This window comes from Phalaenopsis equestris, unplaced genomic scaffold (assembly GCF_001263595.1).
Source record: "Phalaenopsis equestris unplaced genomic scaffold, ASM126359v1 Scaffold000112, whole genome shotgun sequence".
Lineage (NCBI taxonomy): Eukaryota > Viridiplantae > Streptophyta > Magnoliopsida > Asparagales > Orchidaceae > Phalaenopsis > Phalaenopsis equestris.
The window spans coordinates 451,333-470,634 of NW_018164554.1; the positions used below are offsets into that span (position 1 = coordinate 451,333).

Sequence of the window (19,302 nt, forward strand, 5' to 3'; positions counted from 1 at the left end):
AAATAATAATAATAAATAAATAAATAAATCTACTACTACTTATTAAAAAAATACAACTCAAAGCTAGAAACTACAGTGCTTAGATATATTTTTGAGATTCAAAGGATAATCAAAACAGATAATGTCTCTAGATCATACCAATAAGAATGATATAGCAAATTTATAATCATTCTAGAAAAAAATGGGAATTAGGATTATTTATTTTGCTGAAAAATAAGTGTGGAGTAGAAAGGAATGCAATGTAATATAAATGTGTGTTTAAAATGTTCGGAGTCATTCTTTTTTAGTGTAAAGCAAATGCAAGAGATCAACATTTTGTGATTGGTTTGAAGTAATGAATTCAGCATAAAGCTCGATGTGGTGGAGAGCTGTGGTAGCGATACTTGGTGGTGGCAACTGTGAGTGGCTGGTAATGACTACTAACTGGAAATAGTGGGTGACCAAAGGCGGTGGATGCACCAGGCAGTTGGCAGCTGCACTAGAGACAACGACCAACAAAAAAAAGCAAAGGATAGGGGCAACAATGACAAACAAAACTTCACTCTTATGATATATTTAGAACCTGGCCTAAAGAGGACAAATTCCAAATACATTGAAAATAAAACAATAGGTAAATTCCAAATACTTCAAAATTTTACATTGTATTCCTTTTACATCCAAAGCAAACAACTAAATTTTAAAAATCCTATATTCCTTTTACTTTGCACCAATTTTTCCATAACCAAACAGTCCTTAAAAAATGTGAGTTATATATCATATCCAATAAAACAAATGTTAACCAAGATAGCTTTCTACGGGCTGTTCAATTTTGATGATTTTACTTCAATACTTAGACTAAAAGATTTTTAAACTAAACATGCTTGAGAAAATTTTAAGACATCAAGTTGATTGAGACCCTAGTTTAGGTCAATCTCTTCCGTAGAATAGTCACCACATACTATAGTACACAAATTGTAAAACTAATGAAAGAGTCATACTAAAACAGGATGAATGTAACTTCCAACATGTAACAATACAATGCAAGGTTCCTAAAAACATGGAACCTGCTTGAGGCAGTACGAGAATTTGTCCAAAATGACCAATTAATGAAACTGTCAGCATCATAAACACAATGCAGCATATACAAAAATTTACCTATTGGACTTGATCCCCCATTGCACCATACAACCTCTCCCAAAATAATCTAGCTTCACTCAGGAAGCCTAAGAGCCTTTTCCTTTATCAATCAAACAACATTTCACCAATCCAAGTTGTCTTCCAAATTTTCTAAAAGAGGGTACAAGGGTCTATCGCGTTATCTACATACAAATTCAAAGATCTAGATAAATTATAGATTGTTAGATATACCTAGTCAAAACAATGCAATACTTGTGAGGGTTGAAGGCACCAAAAGACCTTAAACTAGTGCAAAAAGAAAATATTTACAGACTCCATCACAGTTAACTTGTGTTGTAATGTGAGAGAAAGAACCGAAAGTCTGGATGATCCACCTTTTGAAACTGAAGCCATTCCTCAGCAGCTTGCAATAAAGAACTTGCAAACTGCTGCTCATAAAGATTTTTATTAGTCCAAATTGAACCTTTGAGCTTGTATGAAGCTAAACCAAATACAGGCAATGATAACTTAGCTGGCATCTGGGTAAAGTCATTAGCTTCTCTGACTCTACAGCTATCATTCAGCTCAGAATGTCCATTGCATGAATCTGACAATGGAAATTGATACATTATATGCATAAGGATGCCACAACGTGGGATGATCAATTGACTCAGAATCTTAGCATAATCAATGCATAAAATAATGATGAGAAATGCATACTTTTGAGTGGAGTTGACAAAGTATGGAAAGTCAAAAAGCAAGCATCCAAATCCCGTAATGTTGGTCCAGTGGGTATCCTGTATATAGGATACCTACACAGTTTTTAATTAAAGGTGAAACATTAGATACTGACCGACACAAAAAAATTAGTTTGATAAACAACAAAAATTCATGAAGATTTGATAAATCATTGCTGCAAATTTTAAGTGATGAGAAAACAAACTTAAGATTTCAAAAGAAAGATATTCTATCAAAATATTTCAGCATCATGAAATCAAGAATTACCAAGCAACAGATATCCAACTCTTGGGAAGCAAATCACAACTCCTGTATGTCATTAGCTGAGGAAATTTGTTTGCGAGTAGTGAAATCTGCAATAGTTAACTATAAGAAAGGATACATCAGATTGAAGAAATACAGATACCTAAAGCATACTTGCCTTCTCTGCTAAGGGTTCTCTTCCATAGGGAGGATTATGCTCCAGATACTCGAATACTGGTAGCATTGTCTGCTTGCAAACTCCATTTTCTTCACCAACAAGACCATGCTGATCTTTATGAGTTGTTGAAGAATCCCTTCTCTTTCTAAATGTTCGTTCAGTTTCACTCTCACTGCTAACATCACTGCTCGTATCCTGATAAATTCCAGCATTGCTTTCCTCGCCAAGTCGCCTGAAAGTATAAGAAAACTAGTTTAACGTCAATGGCATTAGCATAGATAAACTCTGTATAAGATTTCCAATAAACTTCTTTTACATGCCATTTTATCGAAACATGGCATTGCTGCACCCAAATATGAAACCACCCATGGTTTAAATAACAAAAGTACCTGTCAAGATACATCATATGAGAAAAAAGAAGAAGTACGATGCTTTTATAGCATTGGCGTAAGCCTTATATTTTGTCACTCATCTTAAAAGGCTTAACCATGATAAATATGAAATAAATAATAGTAATATAATAATTAATTAATTAATCACTTGATTACTCAGAAAAAAAATCATATGATTAATAAATTTTTAATTAAGATAATAATGTTACTTAAAAGGGAATAATTGAGTAATTACTCATAATAACAATAAATTATGGTTAATCATAATTTTAATTCAGATTATTATGATACTTTAGAATGAAATAATTAATAATAACTTAATTACTCATAACAACAACAACAACAACAAGAAACCTTTAGCCCACTAAGTGAGGTCAAATCCATGAATCCCTTTTCTCCATTGCGTCCTATTGAGTTTCATATTTTCATTTAATTCTAATGGATTAAGATCATCTTTTATAAAATATGCTCAAGTCTTTTTAGGTCTACATTTGTCTTTCATAACATAAGTAAATCTAAAACAACTACTCTACTAACCGGATCACCAGATAGTCGACGTTCAATGTGACCAAACCATCTAAGACGACTCTCTCTGATCTTATTTGCCACTGGAGCTAGACCAACCCTATCAAGAAAAGATTCATTTCACATTTTGTCTCTAAGTGTCAAGCCACTCATCCCCTTAAGCATTCTCATCTCAGCAACACTTAACTTTATTTTATACTTCCCTTTTAAAAGCCAGCATTTTACACCATAGAACATGCAGGTCTCACCACCATTTTATAAAATTTTCCTACAAGTCTAAAAAGTACTTTTCTATCACACAATAGTCTCGATGAATTCCTCCACTTTAACCAACCAACTTTAGTTCTACTAATGTCATCCCCATCTATATCACCATCCCTTTGAACAATAGACCCGAGATATCAAAGTTAATTACTCATAAGAGAATAAATATTATCACTAAAGTTTTTAATTATGATCAATTTAGCATATTTAAAGGAGTTGTGATAGTTTTAATTAGATAAGATTCAAATAATAATTATTAATGATAATTCACGCCAAGCTATAAATTAGATACTATTTATGTAGCAAATGAGCTTAAGATAAAATATAAACAAATAGTTTTCTAAACATATATTGATTTACGTCAACCTAACTTTTTACCAAACACGTGTTTGATCCCATTTGAAGGAAAACATAGCTTATTTGGCTTACTTTGAACCACAACCAAAAATTTCCAGAGTGATCTCATCAGTAACTACTACAAGCTTTGCAGATGCGTAGAACTTGAATATGGTGAAAGCAAAAGTCTAAATTCGCCACTTCAAAGCTTAAATCTGGTTTCAAGGCCAAACATTATGTTTAAAAAAATTTTAAGCCAAACGTCTGCAGTGGGAATTTTGTTATTGTAGAGAACAAGGATGCTCAACGTGTAGGGTATGTGCAGGCGGATCACTGTGAGATAATCTTGTTTGCCTATAATAATGCCCCTTGATTTTTCCAAAAAACTCAGCTTTAGATTTTTCTATTAGCGTGAACAATCAGAATTCACATGAACTTGCTCTCTCTCTCTCTGACATGCACTCACACTACATAATCACATTGGGAGAAGCAAATACACAGCCACTCAAGAATGGTATAGAATTAACTGATTAAATTTTAGAGGTTTGTTAAAGTGCACTCTCCAAACTCTTTGTGTTTGCATAACTAATGTACATAGTGTAGAACACAATCTGATCCGCAGTTCAGATTTAGTACAAGACTTGCTCGGCAATCAAGGATGAGTTTGATCTCAAAAGGTGTTGTCTAAACAAATAGTATAACCAACTCAGTCTAAGAAAATTGCTATCATTTATTATATAAAGAGAAGGTTGTATTGACAACAGTGCCAAATATGAATTGATTATTGCAGAGAACGGATGACAAATGGATCAAATTATGTACTGAAGAGGATAAAGAAATGCACAGAATAAAATTAATAGAATATTAACAGAAACATGATTAAATTAATCAAAAGGGTACATGGGATAGATAGATAGCCATATGCAAAGAAGCACCAACACATCTAATCAAGTCATGGGATCACAAAGCGTAATAAGTTGCTCCATCCTTACTGTATTGTCATATTATTGATCTCAAGAGGTCATTCAATAAAAGGGAAAAGCTGCATGCTACTTAAGAGAAACTTCAATACTAATTTCCATAAATCATTTTACAAGGACATGCACTATTGACTACAGTAAATAAAGAGAAACAATAGTAGTCATCTAAGCTATTAATACAGAGGACTCATGTAAGATCACACGTCAAAATGATGTCAAAACCTATCATAAACTGCCGGAATTCATAACGTCATGTGTATTTACATGCATGCCTATGTGGGTTTGTGCATCTAAGCACATGCATGCGTAAAATTGAATGCATGCACTTACACAGAGGTCTGTTCTGTATAAGCATCTGTACTGAAATCAAACCCTAAAATAGAAGCTTTGCCCATACACAGAATGAATGGATTGAAATTCGAGTTTCATATAAGTTTTATGAGCTTAAGAGTAAAAGCTTAACAAAATCCATGTAGCTACGATAACAAGTTCAAAGAATATACACAAGTATGCACAAACACATCCATAAAATTGATGGTTTAAAATTACGCAATTCATGGTCAACTCAGCCTGAGATGCACAAAAATGTATTGAGGCATACAATTCACATGAACAACCAACACTCACAGCATCTAGTATAGAGGCCATCTACCCTGCAAAATCACGTCAGTCGCAGCCTCCAATTGCAACAAAACCTCTACAAATTTGATCTTTTGCACCACAATCATCATGAAAATCACTTTTAACTAACACTCGGAAAATATAGGAAAACATTGGCTTATATTCATAGAATCAAGGAAATGGAAATTCTAATGGCATAGCTAATCTTTCTTCATCCAAATTACTCTAATTTTCCATTCTCTGTTATTATACCTGCTTGTGCGTTCATCTTTTCCATGGACATTCCAGCCACTGTGTATGGTATTAGACACTCAAATATCTAATGGCACTCTTCCTCCTCTCCACCTCTTCACCCAACCATGGATTATTTGTCGTCTTCCCTTACCCTCGCAGCCAAAGACTCCCTTTCACTTACGATGAGTGACCTAACAGCTCAACTCAAATTCTTGATGACCAACATCAAAGCCCTTGCATCTACTGAACTCTTAGCAGATAAATATCTTAAATGAAAAGCTTAATGACACGGGAGCTTTCCCGTAGAGCTTTCTTGCAGTACCGTAGAGCTTTCTTGCAGTACCGTAGATGCTACAGTATTGCAGGTAAGTATATCAAGGGAGACGGGACACTGTTGGCCTCATTTTTGTGAATACTTTCCTTCCTCTTCATAGAACATACGATCTAGCCATAGGACTTTCCTATCGACTATCTTAGAGGATTAGTGTTGGGACCCACACCATTTAGAAACTCGAACCATCACTTAACTCTTTTGCGAAGCCTCACAATGGTGGTCCCAAACCATCCCCATTTGGTCGAGTGGTTATGATTTTGAGTTGTCACCACTGGGTTGAGTGGCTAAGACCACACGTCAGGGCCCGAGTAGAGTTCCTATAGGGTTTAAAAGCCTTAAGACACCCATAATGACTTTAGTACATTCGCACACACAAATATAATAATTCGCGTCACTAACACCTGTAAAGGCTTCACAATTAATTCGAATTTGACGCATTTTTAATTTGATCGTCAATGAGTTTGTCTGGACAACTCTGGATGACGAACGGACTGCACCAAAGAAGTCCAAAACGTCAACTTTACGTAAGAATGACACTCATTTTGCTATAATTCCACACACGAACAAATTGCACGCAAATCGTGAATTCATTCGAACGACCCCGAATAACGAAACGGACTGTGTCGGCGCGTCCGGGAAGTCGAAATTACCTCGAAAGGACATCAAGTTTGTCATGACTTCATGCACAAGTAAAAAATGCACGAATCGGGAATTTTAAATATTAAACATTATAAAAAAATAACAATAATAATAATAAAATAAAATCCCACTTAATCCCTACTCACGCACTCAGACTCGCGACCCACGCATGCCCTAGCTCCCCCAACCGGCCGAAAGCATTCTCCCTCTCGCTCGACATTTCACCCGAGCCCGATTCCTCCAGCCATTTCAATAATTTGAGAAATGGGATGCATAACAGGTGATTCTAATATATTTGCATAGCCTTCTTCTCTCACAATTATATTTTCTTGAATATGGAATGCTTACTGTTGGGAGGGATAGTGCTGTTTAGCTTTCTTCCTATGTATAATCCAAAGAAATATATACACAGGATGGGACTGTTTTGAACGACTGTTTTTCTGTAGTTTTTTTTTTTTATGAGGTTTTGGATCCTTCTTGTTTGTTTAAAAGTGATGAAATTTCAGACTTTTTTTTTTCTTTAGGAAGGGATGTCTGCTTATTTCAATTGTTTGAAGCACTATGAAATCCACCTATATCTCTATTGTTTATATTCATCTTTCTTTTAAGTTAGTTCAATTTAAAAACAGGAACATGAGTTTTAGGGTGGTCTTAACTATTCTTTGGAAAATTTACATACATACCACACAATTCTTATATACTTACCTATCTAGCACCTTAGCTATGTGAATTTCACCTTCTAAAGATAAAATGATGGCATGACTGTGTGGCTCGCATGGAAGTTACAGGATTTTTTTTTTAATTGTGTGGTTCTAAAGATAAAATGAAACGGGGACTTAAACACTCTCTTGGTGGTTGCTTTTAAAGACGGAGTTGGTGACTTTTAGGTAGCATCTATTGGGTTCATTTGGTAAATTTTTGAAGACTTCTATGCATCGATTTGAGCACCTTAAGTGCTAATTTTTTAAGATTTTTACGCACCTTTTGGGACTGATTTGATCATTGTTTTAAAAGAATTTAAACATCTTTAGGCCGATTCACTTGCGGTTTTGCTTCTTAGCTGACTATTTTTAGAAGTGTGTCGGTCTCTTTCTCCATTAATTTGCTTTTGTTATATTTTTTCTCATCAATTGTTAAGTTAAAAATGAGAATTTCTGATTTAATTATTTTTTGGATTGATTCACGCCTTCAAAAAAAAAAAAGGGGTGATCAGAGGAGAGGGAACTAAAAGGAAAACAATGATAATTAGTCTGTTGAGATGATTGATACCCAAGAGAAAATAGGGTAGCAAATCATTCACCATTTTTTTACATAAAGGATAAAATTTTAATTATGAGAATTGAGAGAAAAATAAAAGCTCAAGTAATTCAAGTGTTAGAGGCATGAATTGAAAGATCAATAGGTTATCAATTAAGACCCCTAAGCATTGGTTAGACTTAGGCCCAATTGGTTTAATTAGGATTGAAGCATATTTCATGAACCTTTTTTGGCAAAATCATAGGTTTACCCCTTAGGTCTTAAGAGCATAATAGTAAGTTAAGTTTGATCTAAAGATGTTCGAAGATTAGTTGGAAAACACTTAATTGAAAACAGAACACTTTAAAACACTTCAAGCTCAAGTTAAAGTACGGGTTTCCTAGATTTTAGGAGCACACCCTAGATGAGAGTTCATTTACCTAATTTTCAAATTGATACTGAAGCTAGGCACTTCTCCCTAATTCATAAGTTAGTTAAAACAATAGACAGGATATGCACCAGGGTGTGGTTCATAACTGATTTAAGTAAATCAAATAGTGAAATTCTCGTCATAACTTAAAATAAAACTCAATGCTCCGAGATTTGAGCTTGAATCTTACACTCCAATCCTCCTGACAATTTGTGATATTCTCAATGTCACATATAAATCACATATCCTTGGTCCTTTATACGCGACGTTTTGCTTTGTTTTATTTGTTTGTATTTTTTTCCTACGATTTGTTTCGAGTCTCTGTGGGTCACTTTCAGTTTTCCTCAGGGCTTTCCATATGCTACTCCGTCATTTATTAATACATAAACACATGTTTGTCCTGCTAGCTAAATTTCTCTATTATATTTTTACCTGTGAGGCTAATCTCATTTATAGGTACAGCAATAACAAGAAACTCAGGTACCCAAAGTTTACAATACATTTATAGCACTTTACTGCATTTTTTATTGCTCTTTGCGATGTCTTTCCTTTATACTCTTTTTATTTGTCGCACCTTATATTGTTTTCATTTACTGTACTTCCATATAGAATAATTAGTTTATGTATGTTTTAAATTAACTACAAAACATTTTGGATATAGCCAGGTTTAGGAGGTATACAGAGTTAAATCACCAAATAACAATATTGCAAGCTCACATATAAGATACTAAACCTGAAACTATTACTACATGGAGCATGAAGCAACTCTTCGTGGGCAGCATGACCAGGATGTAGTGGGCAGGAGATGAGGATCTACAACAATACAACAAGTCTACGGCAACTAAATATTTTCCTTAGTTTAAACAACAAACTATAGGATTTCGAGTTTGTTCGTCTAACGCAACGTCAATCCTTGCATATTATTTTTAGGATTTTGCACAACCGTGTTGTGCAATTATAAGTCCTAACACTTTTTAGGATTCTGAGGTTTCGTACGATACGGTGTAAATCCTTCAATCTTTAGCCTATTTGCACGATTGGATATCGTGCGAATATAAGTCCTAAACTCTAAATAAATCGCAGGATTGAATCATTAAATAAATATCATTTCAAAGACATAAAGCCAAACAATATGATAGATGGGAAGTCACATCGTATTCGTGATATCTCCTACTCTTCATTCCTTTGGATTCCTTAAAATAATTGTTCCTATTTGAACCACTCTCATTTGACTTTCCCGTGTCCAATCTTAGAAACTTAAACTTTGAAATCAAGAAGACATAACCACTTATCTTAATCGAGAGTCTTCTTAAGTGATCGTGGTCATTTAAGAAGTAATTAATTATAGGAGCTTGCTTTTATAGGAAACTAAAGAACCCAAATAAAATAAACTCTATCTAATCTTTATATTAGGTAGGGGAGCTTGTTGGTCATACAAAAAAAGTTTCGCAGGTCAAACAGATATCACAAAATTCTTTGGTTTAGGTGGTTGAGCCTACTACAAATGGTATGTTTATCCTTCATGATACTGTACTATTTGTGGTATCGTGCTCAGCAGTCCAAACTATCAAATATGTGAGACATGTTTGGTCTCATTTATTTTAAAATCAAAATACTATTTCAAAAAAAAAATCAAAATTACATTAATATCTATATATACTTAAATTCAAATTTAACTCCATTTTCCAAAATCTCGACCAACAGACACGGGCCACCGAAAAAGTTTAGATTTCTTTTCTTATGATTTCTTTCCAATTATCTTTCATTTTTTTTAGTAATTTCCTGTGTATATGTTGTATTAGGATTTAGAAGACATTTTTGGGGATTGTTTCCTGTCAGGACAGCCATCGGTGTCTACGTTTAACATTCCAAAGGTGTATCCAAAGGTAAGGAGGAGCTTCAATTGTAACTCGTCCCATGTAGTGACCATCTACCAAGGCACCAGAAGGTTCTCTGGCGGTAACTCGCTCATGCGGGATATTTATCATGTTTCCCCCTATCCAACCGCCAACTCCATCCTTCTCTCTCCTCGTTGTTGTTGTTGTTGTTTCCAGCCACCTGCTTCACTATTTTCACTGTCCTAGCCCCCCAGCTCCGCTGCGATAGCCCCGTCACTCATTCCCTTTGTTATTCTACCCTCGTCCCGCCATGTGCTATCATCATTGAGTCTCAAGAACCCTTCCTTCACTGTCCTATCGTTGTACAACCATCTAGTGACATTGTCGCAGCCCCACAACTCCTCTCCTTGTTGTCGTGAGCCTAGCCAACCCTTCCAACACCCTGCAACCACCTCCCTGCTGCAACCGCCTCACCGCCCTATTATCGCCACCATCTATTCATTCAACAGCCAACCACAGCCATCACCTGCTGCCTTCTGACCATTCCCGCACTTCCATGTGTGTTTTTCCTCATTAAACCGCTGCATCAACTCATTAAGCCCTAGTTGAGTTTGTGTCGTGTCTTTTGACGTTTCCTAGTTTTGAGTGTCTTTTAGTTGTAATCCTTATTTGATTTTAGTAATAAAAGTTGCATTTTCGTTATCATTTGGGTTAACTCCAGTATCATTTGGTATTAGAACTAACCTAACCCTAATCCTATCATAAGGTTTCTATCACCCCTCAAAATTTTTCTCTCTCCTCCATCTTACTCATCTTCTTTCACCTACCTACACATGAAACCCTAACCACGCTTCAATGAGACAACTGTCGAAATCTGATCAGGATCTACAATGGAGGACATACAACGACTACTCCGCCAAGTACTAAATCGACTCAATGTAATTGAGAAAAGAACCCAGGGCGAGATCACCGTCGACTCTAATTGTAAAATCCATGAAGGATAGCAAGAACACATGAATCCCTTTCATAAGGATGAGTCCAATGGAGAAGAAGATAAGCCACAACACTTTGGAGTATAGTATTAGCAGATGCCTAAAGTTGAAGTGTCTATTGGAAGATATAGAGATGAGGTACTGTTAGACGATATTGAGATGAGGTGCCCTATTAGAAGACACAGATCTGCAGTGTGTATTGGAAGATGCAAAGATGAAGTATCTATTAGAAGATACAAAGATTAAGTGCATGTTGGAAGATATAGAGATGATTTGCCTATGAGAGGGTGACGGGATATGGGAATAAAGGTGGACCTACCGGATTTCGAGGGTAGAATGGATCCAGATGATTTACGCGAGTGAATGCAGATTGCTAAGTGGATTTTTTAATACAATGAGAAGCCGATGACAAAAGAGTGAAACTCTCTACCATCAAAGAGAGGAATGCTTCTTTGTGGTGAAGGAATATGAAGAGGAAGAGTCAAAGAGAAAAACGAGACGGAATCACTTCTTGGGAGAAGATGAAATTGGAGATACAGAGACAGTACCTACCCCTGCATTAATGTCAGTATATTTTTTAAAAGCTCCACCACCAGCAACAGAAGCCATCAGCGAAGTATATGGCAGAATTTAGACAACTTCAGTTGAAGTTTGACTCGAAGAAAATAGAGGAACACACCATGGCCAAGTATTTGAGAGGCTTGAAACTCGTCATCAATGATGTGGTCCAGCTGCAACCCTATTGGACACTGAGGGGCTTGCAGACTTTAGTATTGAAAGTAAAAAAGGCAACAAAAATAAACCCTATTGATTGCAACCCTATTGGACCTCAAGTCAGACAGTCACACACAGTTTGAGACCTTAGGAGAACCGTGCTTCAAAGAGTAGAGCAGAATAGTCAGGACCAGGACAAAGCCACTCTGAGTGAGAAGAGTAGCATGCCCACTACAATCCCAACCAGAAAATGCTTCGAGTGTCATGAATTTGGACACATTGCTTCCAATTGCCCAATGAGCCAAGTTGTGACATTCACCGAGCATGGGGAAGTGGAAGAAAGCTAGTAGTGACAAGGAAGCAACTGAAGAAATGGGTGGAGAATACCAGCTTCCACCATATGAGGGATAGATGTTTGTGGTTCGACGAGTCCTACAAACGCCGAGGGAGCAACAATGGCTTTACGACAATATATTCTAGACACGTTGCATCGTAAATGGACATCATCGATGGAAGTAGCAGCAAGAATGTAGGCCAACACTGATGGTGGATAAGTTGAGCATCACGACTTAGAGACATCTCCTGTCATATTATCTGACATGTTTGAAGGATAACAAGACCAGCATTGACAAGAGGTGTCTCGTAGAGTTTTCAATTGGGAGTCAGTTGCAAGATCAGGTTTGGCGTGATGTGGTGTACATGAATGACTGCAACCTTTTGCTGGAGACACTGTGGCATCATGAACGCAAGACTAAACATGATGGGTATAGGAACACCTACTCATTCACTAAAGATGGCAAATGCATAGTCTTGTGTTCTGTCGAGTCCGAAATTATAAGTGCCCTTGACAGCTGAGGCAATGGAAGGATCAATTCTAGTGATGACAAAGAACTGCTAGAGAGAATAGTTGATAGCGGACAAATGAAAGCCAGTACAGTTTAGGACATCCAATTCACTAGCTTACCGCCCTGGCCGCCGATATTCAGAGAGATTCAAATTGTCCTCACCTCGAAATGGGTTGAACCAACATTTGGGCTGCTATTGGAGAATTTAACAGGATACACGCACAAAATCCCTGTTCAACTTAGCAGGGTACCTTTAGATGGTTGGACAACTGAGGCAATGGAAGGATCAATTCTAGTGATGACAAAGGACTACAAGAGAGAATAGTTGATGACGGAAAAATGAAAGCCAGAACAGTTCAGGACATCCAATTCACTAGCTTACCACCCTGGCCGCGGATATTCAGGGAGATTCAAATTGTCCTCACCTCGAAACGGATTGAACCAACATTTGGGCTGCTTTTGAAGAATTTAACAGAATACACGACACAAAATCCCTGTTCAGCTTAGCAGGGTACCTTTAGATGGTTCGACAGATATGGATATTTTGCTTACAAGTGGGAAAAACTCAGGTGCTTTTGGAGAGGGTTCAATCGTCAGTGAAATCTAGGAGCTTCTAGGGCTCCAATCGAAGACCCCTCAATCCCAGGAGATAATAGCAGCTCTGTTAATTTAAACGTGCAGACATCGACGAGTGAGGTTGAAGCTCCCCCAACCCCAAGAGATTGATGTGGAGCTTTCCTGCATATTTAACTCACAATATTGTAGCTGCTACAGCACCACGAGAAAATATATCACGGGTGACAGGAGACAGGCTGACGAAACAACATCGTTTTCTTTATTATGATCTCTTTCCTATTGTCTCATTTATTCTTAGTCATTTCCTATATATGTGTTGTAGTAAGTCAATTTTTTATATTGTTTTCTGTTAGGACAGTTGTCGGCGTCAAGGTTTTTCGGTTCCAAGGTTGTATCTAAAGGCAAGGAGGTGTTTCGAATGTAACTAGTTCGAGATTGTGACCTCTCAAAAAACGAGAGGTGCTCCAAATGTAGCTCACTCCAGAGGGGATATTTATCATGTTTCCCCCATCCAGCCACCAACTAAATCTTTTCCCTCTCCTCGTTGTTGTTGTTGCTCCTCCCTGCCACCTGCTTCGATGTTTTCGTTGTCCTAGCTCCCTCCCATCATTGTCACAGCCCCACCACTCCTTTCCTTTGTTCTACCCCCATTCTGTCATCTGACATCACCGCCACAGCTACAGCTCTACAAGTCATTCTCTCGTCGTCCTATCATTGTCCAGCCATCCAACAACACTATCGCAGCCCCATTACTCATTTTCTTGCTATCATGAGCCTACCCGACCCTTCCAACACCCTGCCCCCACCTCCCAGCTGCAGCCACCCCACCATACCCTGCTGTCGCACACCTTCCTGCCATCCGACAGCCAACCATATTCGTCTTTTGCTGCCACCCGACCATTCCCTCACTTCATGCATACTGTTCCTCCTTAAACCGCAACACCACCACCGTTGACCTAAGCCCTAATTGAGTTTTTGTCCTGTCTTTTGCTATTTCATAGTTTTGAGTGTCGTTGGTTGTAATCCCTATTTGATTTTAGTAATACAAGTTGCATTGTCATTATCATTTGGGTTAACTTTGGTATCACTTAACTTAACTTTTGAAGTTACTCACCACAAATGGTTTTCACAAATACCACATTAGCTCAGTTCTCTATTTGACAAGTATCTCACCCACATTATAGCATTTGTATGTTATTACATCAAAAATCAAGCTACTGCCTTACACTACAATCAGCCGATCACTCTTATCATATATCCTCATCCTCATCATGATTGTTGAAATATAGGCTTGTATAGAGAAGAAACTACAGTCCTCAAACCACTCAAGGGCAATTCAATTGAAGAATGAGCTGTGTCATATCTCTATGGAATTCATACCATGCGTCTCAATACCTTTATGATGAGAAGATGCTCATTGACAACAAAGCAGCAATTGGTTCACCCAGCGATATCAAAGACATTGTTCTACACATACTCAATAGCCTAACATCTACCAACTAAAACTTTAAAACTAAAACCTAAAATCAAAACCAAACCTACTTTAGTTAGCCTTGACAACCTATACTCATTATTTTGCAACAAGGAAATCAATATCACAAACTAAATGGCCAACAAACAAGCCTTTTGCTACACCTCTTTTGGCTTTAGTTAGCCTCAACAACTACTAATAGGTATTTAACTCCTCCAAATTTACATGTGCATAGTCGTGGCTCTAATAACTTTCCCAGACATGGTGGCTCTCAATCGAATCAAGAAGGTCAGCACTCAAATGTTCACATGATCTACCAAGTCTGTGAAAAAGATGTCCATTACCATGTCACTTCCTGGTACCAACCCATCCTACAATACAACTCCCTTAATCCTCCATCTCTCTGCCAAGCCTTCATCGCATCTAACAGCTCCTCTGCTCAAAAGTAGATTCAAAACTCAAGAGCCTCCTCACACTTGCTACTAATAAAAATTATCTATAGAACGTTAATCCCCACCACATCTCCAAATAAAATACTACTAAAAATAACTATTTTGTCCCCATATCACATACCAGCAATGAATAATGCTAACACCACACCATAAGCTACTACTCTCTCAACTCCTCATGCACCACAGCTATGCCGCAACCTTCTCTATCCATAAATTAGCTACTGACATTAACTACTGCGTTTCTTTTGATGCAGCTGATTATCACATCATGGATTAAACGAAAAATCACATTATCACAATGGTTCATTGCTATAATGATCTCATCCTCTTCACACAACAGGAACATTTACATTGCAGCCCTCCACCACTTACGTTTGACACAAAATACTAGCCATCGCAATATTACAATCTCTCAATTATCTCCAAATTGTAGAAAGCTAGTTTTTGTAATACTTGCAGATAAACAAAATGCATTTTTTTACCCCTTCCCAAATATTCTTCTCACTCTTTCAAAGCTCTCAAGCTAAGCTTCAATATAAGGACATGATTGTTACATTTCTTTAATTAAAGATTTCTTCCATTTTGCTAGAATTTTCCAATGTTGTTAAAATTTAAACTCACTAAAAAATTTATTCGATTTCAAATAAAGGTCAAAAATCAATTTACCATTCACATTAATTTTTTTCTCAAATTGCAATGATTAATAATACAAGCAATACTATTCACTCCCACCATTGGAAAAAATCTAGCTCGCTCATGGAATAGCCCAATAGTCGAGATTCCCCTACACTCGTAAGTAAAAAGTTGTGGTGGAACAGAAACCACCAAGGTACTCCTTGAAGCGAATATCCAACATCATTTTTTGAGTAGATGCACTCCTTGCCACAACATATCAAATCAAGTGCTTACCATCCTAAACAACAAAAAATTTCTCCCCATACCACCTACTATGTGAAAAAAAACCTAACTGCTCTCACCTTAGGTACTTGGTTGCTCCTGTTTCCCTAGCAGCAGCGCCCATTATCACTGTATAAAGTAGCTCTTTCTCCTCACCCAGCATTTGTTTGGGTTGCTTGTCATCTCAAAAGGGTTATCACTGCTTTAATTCCAACAATGGCAGAGTTCTAGCCTATCACATAATATTTGATGAACACAATTTCTCCTACCAACAAGTTTGTCAATCCACTGAACCACAAACCAAAACCCAACCCCTAACACTAGTCGTACTAACTCCAAGATCCTATCACACTACATTAACACATGACCACAACAAACCAGCCAAAACACACCTATTATCATCACTCCCGACCAACAATTGCCCATCTTCATCCACCACCAATCACTCACCCATTTTCCATACTCACCCCATATTTAGTCAGCACCAACCCATCCCCCTTAAAATTTCCTGCTATCAATTCCATGTCAATCATACCTCCATAAGCAAACAAACATCCCATGCAAACTAGAAACATAATAGGATCATGGAAACCCAAACCAATCTTCAATCTATCTCACCATCTGGCAACATCAGTTAAATCATGAGTATTTCTTGCATTGCTGCATCCGGGTACTTGGATTTTAGTTCCCCAATAAGAATATTTCAAGCTGTCAATGGACATACTGAACTAAAATAAAGAAGAATAGCACAATTGCTTGCTACAAAGCCCATGTTATGGCACAACAATTCAAAAAAGAATAAGCAATCAATAACCACGACAACTTCCATCCCATTGCCAAAATGCCAAAAATTTGTTTTCTTCTGGTCTTAGTTCTACACAATCAATGGCAAATAATTCAACTAGACGCCTCCATTGCCTTTCTTCATGATAAGCTTGATGGTCACATTTGCATCCATCTGCTTCTAAGATTTAAAGACAACCAATGCCCAAACCATATCTGCATTCTCAAGCAGGTCCCTTAAGACATAAAATAAGCTCTTTGATAGTGATACTCCACCTACTCCAGCCATCTACTGTGGCAAGGATTTTAATTCAATTATATCGATCCATCTCTACTCACCTATCGCAAATCGTATCAACATCTTTCTCCTAATTTACATGCATGATTTCCTCATTATAGGCATCAATAGTCACGACATCTCAACACTGTCAATAACCCATGCAAACTTCCAAAATAACATATCTCAGCACCGTATTAACATTCCTGGACATCCAAGTAAATATTGTTAGGCAAGCCATTCTTCTCTCACAAGAGCACTACACAATCAAAATACTACACAATTCTGAAATAACAAATTATCTTTTTGATTTATAACAGAGTACATATAAGATATTTTAGCATAGATAATGCTAAAAACAATGCATACAAGGACGACTGTTATGTGTGCTCTTTCAAATCCTATCATTCAATTTCTCACAAAGTGCCCACCAACATTTTCCCCTCTCCAACCATTCAACCAATCTTCAGCTGGTTACAATTTAAATTGTATTAAGAATAATCAAGATATTTGTCCTTGTAGAAATTTAACCAAAACCAAAACTCGTTAAAGCAATTTTTTTATAGCAAAGATCTAGAAATTCTACAGGAAATGCAATCACTAAATTGCTACATTTTAGAGAAACGAACTTTCTCAATTTATTTTGCCTTGCATGCTCGGTATTCGGACACAAACAGGAAAGCGAACAGATGACCAAGAATGAAAAAGTAATTGATCATCTAGTGAAAAAAAAATAATTCTCCTTGTGCAATCACAGCATCCAACCCGTACTACATTTTTGTTTATGCAACCCGCATTATAGAAACTAATATCAACATCACAAATCAGCTAAGCCCCTTAGTGTAGTAACTGAGTAATATGTGATTAAGGATTGAGTTCTCGAGTGGAGCATAATGTGGATCAGTTGGAATGTATAAATAGCATTACCAGAGTGATTTCCAAAGATCACAACATTAGAATATCCTTGGATGCAAACATAGACTCATAAGCACGGATGGTTAAACAACTCAGTTCCATTATCCAAGAATTAATTCATTGCAGCTTACTGTATACCGTATTACACAAAGAAATTAGACCATGCTGCAAAATATAAACAGCTAATGTTGAGGAATTTTTTTTTTTAACGAAACAAGTTAGATAAAATTCGTACCTTGCTCTAAATGTAGTCCTGGATGCATTCGTATAAAGCTGGATAGCAGACAAATATGGAACATAATATTGTACAACACAGTCCCCGCCATTCAATACCAATGGCACTCCAGCACCATATGCACTCCACTCTTCGAAAGACTCCCATAAATCTCCAAGAGTGAAGTAGGGACGCAATTCCACACCATCGTGCTTCCTCCACCCTTTACTGTTCGTCTGCACAGAACAATCTTATCAATTACTAAAACAATCACTGCAAAAGGAATAGTTAAGCTTAGTTCCATACCATGTGAAAGTACTGAGGTGTAACCATCGGAGTCGTGGACTCCAAAAACCGATCCAAATTCGCAACTGGAGACATAGACCTCGGAGGAGGAGAAGGGGAAGGAGAATGAGAGGCCGATGATGACGAGGAAGAAGAAGAAAGCGATGGTTTCGAAGAATCATCAGACTGAGCTCTGTTCTCAACCGGCCTATCGATGGCAGGGACCTCCATAAAAGGCGGCGTGGCAGGCTTGGGCTTGGCCTTTCCCGGCCGTTGCAGCGCCGCCTCCTGCTGCTGCTGCTGCTGCCTCTGCTGCTCAAGTTGCCTCCTCACGGCCGGTGGATTGTAGAATCGATCGACACCAAGGCCGCGGCCGGAAGATGTTCCGCCGGATATTACCATCTCCAGCGAGATACCGCGATTCAAGTAATTATAAATTATAATTAAACAGAAGTCAAAGTACGCGACTTTCGGTATGTCGACGACGAGACTCCCGCGACCGGGTGACAGGGATGATCGAGATCGGATTCCGTTGAAGAATTAGGGTTTGGTCAGATGTTTTTGGATCAGGAAACTGTGTTCATAACAAGAGAAAGTTGCGCCTTTGGTTTTCCGCTTCTCGTCGCTGTGTTATTTTGCTCTCGACCGTAATCGAAGACAAATTTTTTCTACAATTTTTTTTCACCCACTTCAAGAGCAGGGCAGCTTGGTGAGATGAGCCACTCGAACGCTGAGGGCCGGACTCCGGTGCTGCACCAGACCTCACTTTTTTTTTTTTTTTCTTTTTACGTGCATACA

At 37.5% G+C, this 19,302-nt stretch overlaps 1 protein-coding gene across 1 annotated transcript; it reads right to left on the bottom strand.

The window, feature by feature from the left end:
* Nucleotides 1-1,064: 1,064 nt before the first annotated feature.
* On the bottom strand, nt 1,065-19,302 carry LOC110020928. Its single transcript, XM_020719225.1, has 6 exons — nt 18,526-19,302; nt 18,241-18,455; nt 2,255-2,486; nt 2,101-2,186; nt 1,816-1,907; nt 1,065-1,702 (listed from the first exon to the last, which is right to left on the bottom strand). The coding sequence occupies exons 1-6, from the start codon at nt 18,904-18,906 to the stop codon at nt 1,440-1,442; spliced, it is 1,269 nt and encodes a 422-aa protein (XP_020574884.1). The 5' UTR covers nt 18,907-19,302; the 3' UTR covers nt 1,065-1,439.

What these genes read in the sequence shown, in the direction of transcription:
- LOC110020928 (XM_020719225.1), bottom strand. Translation starts at nt 18,906, where the DNA reads ATGGTAATATCCGGCGGAACATCTTCCGGCCGCGGCCTTGGTGTCGAT. An exon ending in AGGACTACATTTAGAGCAAG is followed by an intron (nt 2,487 to 18,240) that starts GTACGAATTTTA and finishes TTATACTTTCAG; the next exon opens with GCGACTTGGCGAGGAAAGCA. An exon ending in GAGAACCCTTAGCAGAGAAG is followed by an intron (nt 2,187 to 2,254) that starts GCAAGTATGCTT and finishes TAACTATTGCAG; the next exon opens with ATTTCACTACTCGCAAACAA.